Source organism: Salvelinus fontinalis, chromosome 1, assembly GCF_029448725.1.
Source record: "Salvelinus fontinalis isolate EN_2023a chromosome 1, ASM2944872v1, whole genome shotgun sequence".
Classification (NCBI taxonomy): Eukaryota; Metazoa; Chordata; class Actinopteri; order Salmoniformes; family Salmonidae; genus Salvelinus; species Salvelinus fontinalis.
The window spans coordinates 55,547,331-55,553,330 of NC_074665.1; the positions used below are offsets into that span (position 1 = coordinate 55,547,331).

The window sequence follows — 6,000 nt, forward strand, 5'->3', positions numbered from 1 at the left end:
ATATCAATCAAAGAACAACAGCAAAGGAACTTGTGAAGATGCTGGAGGAAACAAAAGTATCTTTATCCACAGTAAAATGAGTCGTATATGGACATAACCTGAAAGGCCACTCAGCAAGGAAGAAGCCACTGCTCCAAAACTGCCATAAAAAAGCTAGACTATGGTTTGCAACTGCACATGGGAACAAAGATTGTACCTTTTGGAGAAATGTCCTCTGGTCTGATGAAACAAAAATAGAACTGTTTGTCCATAATGACCATCGTTATGTTTGGAGGAAAAAGGGGGAGGCTTGCAAGCCGAAGAACACCATCCCAAACGTGAAGCACGGGGGTGGCAGCATCATGTTGTGGCGGTGCTTTGCTGCAGGAGGGACTGGTGCACTTCACAAAATAGATGGCATCATGAGGCAGGAAAATTATGTGGATATATTGAAGCAACATCTAAAGGCATCAGTCAGGAAGTTAAAGCTTGGTCACAAATGGGTCTTCCAAATGGACAATGACCTCAAGCAAACTTTCAAAGTTGTGGCAAAATGGCTTAAGGACAACAAAGTCAAGCTATTGGAGTGGCCATCACAAAGCCCTGACCTCAATCCCATAGAAAATGTGTGGGCAGAACTGAAAAACTCATGTGTGAGCAAGGAGGCCTACAAACCACATTCAGTTACACCAGCTCTGTCAGGAGGAATGGGCCAAAATTCACCCAACTTATTGTGGGAAGCTTGTGGAAGGCTACCCGAAACATTTGACCCAAGTTAAACAATTGAAAGGCAATGCTACCAAATACTAATTGAGTGTATGTAAACTTCTGACCCACTGGGAACGTGATGAAAGAAATAAAACCTGAAATAAATCATTCTCTCTACTATTATTCTGACATTCTTAAAATAATTCACATTCTTAAAATGAAGTGGTGATCGCAACTGACCTAAAACAGGGAATTTTTACTAGGATTAAATGTCAGGAATTGTGAAAATCTGAGTTTAAATGTATTTGGCTAAGGTGTATGTAAAGTTCCGACTTCAACTGTATTTAGTAGGTCCGCTCAGTCACGAAAGATCAATGAGAGAAAGTTTTTCTAACTGTGTAGAAAAGCATGATCTGGGCCTCCCGAGTTGTGCAGCGGTCTACGGCACTGTATCACAGTGCTAGAGTCGTCACTACAGACTAGTGTTCGATCCTAGGCTGTGTCGCAGCCGGCTGCGACCTTGAGACCCATGAGGTGGCACACAATTGGCCAAGTGTCATCCGGGTTAGGGGAGGGTTTGGCTGTCCTTGTCCCATCGTGCTCTAGTGACTCCTTGTGGCGTGCCAGGCGCATGCACGCTGATTTTGGTCACAAGCTGTATGGTGTTTCCTCCAACACATTGGTCCGGCTGGCTTCCGGCTTAAGCTAGCTGTGTGTAAAGAAGCAGTGCGGCTTTGTGAATATTCACTCTTTTGAGAGTTTTCCTCATGTCAGCCTTGGAGAGAAAAAGCACCTGGTAATCCAGAGCAGCGAGAGCTTTCCTGGATGACTCGTTATCGTCTGCCTCAAAGCGAGCATAGAATGTGTTAAGCTCCTCTGGGAGGGAGGCTTAGGTGGGCACCACACAGCTGGATTTGTCTTTGTAGTCCGTGATAACCATGCGTCGCGAGTCTGAGTTGTCGAACATCGATTCATGTTTGAGTTTGTCTTATCTTTTTGCGTCCTTAATGGATTTGCGGAGCTCATCCCTGTTTGCCTTGTACGCGTCTCGCTCCATCGAATTTTCACATACACATATTTAGCAGATGTTATTGCGGGTGCAGTGAAATGCTTGTGTTCCAAGCTCCAACAGTGAGGGTAATATCTAACATATTACAACAATACACACAAATCTAAAAGTAAAATAATGTAATGAAGAACTATAAATATTAGGATAAGCAATGTCGGAGAGGAATTGACTAAAACACAGTAGAATAGAATACAGTTTCACAGGGAGGGGTTCAGACCCAGGGCCACATTCTTCCATAGGTATTCCTCTTGTCCAGATGGGATAGGGCAGTGTGCAGTGTGATGGTGATTGCATCGTCTGTGGACCTATTGGGGCGGTAAGCAAATTGAAGCGGGTCTCTCGGGTGACAGGTAAGGTGGAGCTGATATGATCCTTGACTAGTCTCTCAAAGCACTTCATGATGAGAGAAGTGATAGTCATTTAGTTCAGTTACCTTTGCATTCTTGGGTACACTATTACATGGTTTGCTGATTCTTCAAATACCTATCCAGGCCTTGTAATATCTGGCATACGTCAGGAACGCCTGTGCTGAGGCCGCGCCCAATATATTACTTGCAGCTGTCTAGAGTGTACCGTCACTTTAACAGGCTGATGTTAGTAGTAAAAACTATAATCCCCAGAATGCACCGCGGTTTGCTTCCTCGAACAAAAAGCGGAAACAAAATAAATTATACATATCTCAAAACTAATTTTTGTGAGCTGAGCCGAGAAACGGGTATACAACTGACAGTGTCCCGTCGTTACACCATACATTTGAAGCAGGGGGCTGACATGGCTTTGAAAAGAATACAGAAGGTAAGTGTGTCCATATATGTTTTTACGTCGTCATGCTAATAAACGGTTGGTCGATGTCCTAACTCGAAATCCAACGATAGCATAACGTTAGCTAGTGGCTATTGGTCTGTATGTTCTGTGCTACAACTAACTAGCCTAGTTAACGTTAGCTAGCTAGTTACGTTAACTACCAGCATCAGTCAATCAGTAACTAATTTAGCAAGTTACTGATTGATAATTCATTAACTAGCTTTCGGTGTAACTTTAGTTAGCTAGATAAATTAGCTAGCTTTCGGTAGTTATGTCGCTGTTCTTGTTATTTCTGTCTATGATGAGCAATGTGGGCCTGAATAAAAACGCTTCTGGAACCGCGATCATCACGAGTGGCCTATTGTATATCTGCTTGGTTTACTTTCAGTGTATATTTCAACATAACATATCAGCAATGCGCCTTAAATGATGTCATTCATTACATTTTGTAGTAAGTTATTGATATGGGGATCAATTCCAATCTACAGATATAAACTAGCTATAGCAAGGCCTCCTTGAATCTGTATAAAGTAAGTCATAGACCACAAGACTGGCTTGTCAAAGTAACAACATTGTTAAGTAGTCAATGCACATGTATGGAATTTCCCCCCTATACAGAATTCATTGTGCTACCATACTTTTTTTTGTTGCTTTTTTTATTAACAGGAGTTGCATGACTTGCAAAGGGACCCTCCTGCTCAATGCTCAGCTGGACCAGTTGGAGAGGACTGTAAGTTCCAGTACAGTTGTTGTGGCCACCCCAAAAAAAAATAAAAAGTTATGCAGAAATAAAATTGGATGAATACGGACTTTGTATGTGACTCAATTAATAGGAAATGAAGGGGAGTTTACCTGGTCAACTCATTCCTTTTAGATTACTATTTGCGTTGTATTATTGTCAATAATTATGATTTATTCTGTCTCATCTTTATTTTAGTGTTTCATTGGCAAGCCACCATCATGGGACCTGTAAGCCCTTTTCTAAATTCACATTTTTTTCTAGTATAATTGTCAACATTATGTTGATTGCTGGTAGAAGCTCTTTATTCTGCATTGATCCCATTTGTTATAAGCTCAACCTTTTTGCGCCACCAAAGGAACAAGTGTTAATGGTCTCCTTGTCTTACTGTATAGCCTTCTGTAACTGAGTTACTTACATGATATGCTTGGATGTAAACCCCCATCACAGTCTTGTTGCTGTAAATAATGACGCGTAAAGTGAGGTTGACTGTGGGCTTTAACATTATATGGAGTATTGGATGTTACTTTATGGTTCACATCACTGGTTTAACAATTCACCTTTCATCTCTCTTTTAGACTGACAGCCCATATCAGGGAGGAGTGTTCTTCCTCACCATCCACTTCCCTACAGACTATCCCTTCAAACCACCAAAGGTTAGAAACACCTCACAGCTCCTGTTATTACTCAATATTCCCCTGGGTGTAGAGTACCCTCAACCACATATTTAGGCCTGACATTTTTTCTCTGCATGTATTGTCTTTCCATAGGTAGCCTTCACAACGAAAATCTATCACCCAAACATAAACAGTAATGGTAGCATCTGTCTGGACATTCTGAGGTCACAGTGGTCCCCAGCACTTACAGTTTCGAAAGGTAAGAAAAACTGGCTTATAATTCACAGTTTGTAAACCAACATTGTTTTGTCTCGTTTCTACCCTAATTGCACAATATAAAATAATTAAAGCAAAATGCATCTCAAATGTTTTCCTAATTTGTTCAACTGTTGCCCTTGACAATATTGTGATGGTGTAATTGCAAAATAAACTCATTCTGGTTATCCTCACTTTTTGTTCTTCCAGTTTTATTGTCCATATGTTCTTTGCTATGTGACCCAAACCCAGATGACCCGCTAGTCCCAGACATAGCACACATCTACAAGCAGGACAAAGAAAAGTAAGTTAACTCTCTCACACACACATCCCTCTTTTAGCAGGAAAATGTGTGTATATTTATTTTACCTTTATTTAACTAGGCAAGTCAGTTAAGAACAAATTCTTATTTTCAATGACTGCCTAGGAACAGTGGGTTAACTGAATTTCTTTCATGTTTACAGCTTCTAGTCAATTATAGAATAAACATATATTCTGAAAGTAGACACTCCTACTAGGATATGTACTGTATAATGATATGGCTGCTGAAACAACAAGACTTGCTGAATGTACATTTTGGCTGTAGATGCCGCAATCAATATTTGTTAAACCTGGTTTTCATTTTCTTTTGTTTTTACAGGTACAACAGATTAGCAAGAGATTGGACTCAAAAGTATGCAATGTAAAGGACTGAAGTTTGAGACAACGGAAAAAGCTTAAGCCATTTCATTTCCTGGACACCTCTGAAAACAAAGTACTGTTGCCACCCCTCATCCACACTTGTTCAAGAAAGTGTTTTATATGGGAAGCACTTTCTATGCCCAAATTAACTGTTTTTATGCTTTGAACTCATTATTTTCTTTGACATTCCCAATGTTATATAAATTATTATTCAGTTATGGCTGAGATGGCCATAAAGATTTAAAAATATATATATATATATATATATATATATATATATATATATATATATATATATATATATATATATATATGAATCAAGTCCACCCCCATCCCTCATCTTATAGGTAATTTTTTCTTTCTTTTAGATATTTTTATTGTATAGTATCAAGCTATACTTAATCTATTTTTATTATTTTGCATTAAAAAGTAAAACAAATGGATCTTGTCTTTATTGTGATATTAGAGATGAGCTGTATTGGGATTTCTAGTTCTGGGCCTTGGTGTTTAGAGACGTGCAGTATTTCTTTCCCATTGTGCATCAACCCTTTAACTGAAGTGATTGAAAAGGAAGCTACATTATGGCAACATCAAAAAGCACCCATTTATCATATCAGAGGGGCAATTGGGGCTTCTAGACATTGCTTTTTATACCTGTCCATTTCTTTCAGATCTAAGGCTTTTTCTGGTCAGGGCAGCAGATTTCAGAAATTGTCCCCATGCCATTTTTTACTTCACCACTAGATGACAGCATTTACCTGTTCTCACCTACTATGCTCAGTTTAATGGCAAATTACACCAATCAATTACAGTTACCTTGTTTTTCCTAATCAATACCTCCATAGTTAATGGCATGGTATGTTTGCTTACTTCTGCAACTCTCAGGTTTAATTATTTGACAGGGACTTATGACTTTACAGAGGCTCTCTAGGTCTAGGTGAGGATAAAAGTTGACATTGTGAACTTAACCATTGAATTATTATTAAAATATACATCCTGTTTGTTCAGTCCCCTTGATGTAGCCTATGCACTACCTGAATTGCTGTGGGATAGAGCTGTAAAATGTAGGCCTAAATTAAATTGAGCATAAATGTTTCATTTTCAGAGGTAATTCAACTCTTTACTGGTATCGACAATGTTATCTCACG

General features: G+C 39.3%; 1 protein-coding gene across 2 annotated transcripts; it reads left to right on the plus strand.

Annotated features, from left to right (window-relative positions):
* The first annotated feature begins 2,375 nt into the window (after positions 1 to 2,375).
* On the plus strand, positions 2,376 to 5,291 carry LOC129857958 (ubiquitin-conjugating enzyme E2 D4-like). 2 transcript variants are annotated; one of them, XM_055926737.1, is made up of 7 exons: positions 2,376 to 2,551; positions 3,227 to 3,290; positions 3,498 to 3,529; positions 3,878 to 3,955; positions 4,070 to 4,175; positions 4,382 to 4,475; positions 4,812 to 5,291. In XM_055926737.1, the coding sequence occupies exons 1-7, from the start codon at positions 2,378 to 2,380 to the stop codon at positions 4,855 to 4,857; spliced, it is 594 nt and encodes a 197-aa protein (XP_055782712.1). In that variant the 5' UTR covers positions 2,376 to 2,377; the 3' UTR covers positions 4,858 to 5,291. The 2 variants fall into 2 exon arrangements, with proteins under 2 accessions (XP_055782712.1, XP_055782723.1); XM_055926748.1 differs by lacking the exon at positions 3,498 to 3,529 and having other exon boundaries at positions 2,377 to 2,551.
* Positions 5,292 to 6,000: the final 709 nt, after the last annotated feature.

Bases quoted from the DNA above. Each gene is read 5' to 3' on its own strand.
- LOC129857958 (XM_055926737.1), top strand. From the start codon at position 2,378: ATGCACCGCGGTTTGCTTCCTCGAACAAAAAGCGGAAACAAAATAAAT. The intron at 3,291-3,497 runs GTAAGTTCCAGT...TCTTTATTTTAG, and splicing joins TGGACCAGTTGGAGAGGACT to TGTTTCATTGGCAAGCCACC. The intron at 3,956-4,069 runs GTTAGAAACACC...GTCTTTCCATAG, and splicing joins ATCCCTTCAAACCACCAAAG to GTAGCCTTCACAACGAAAAT.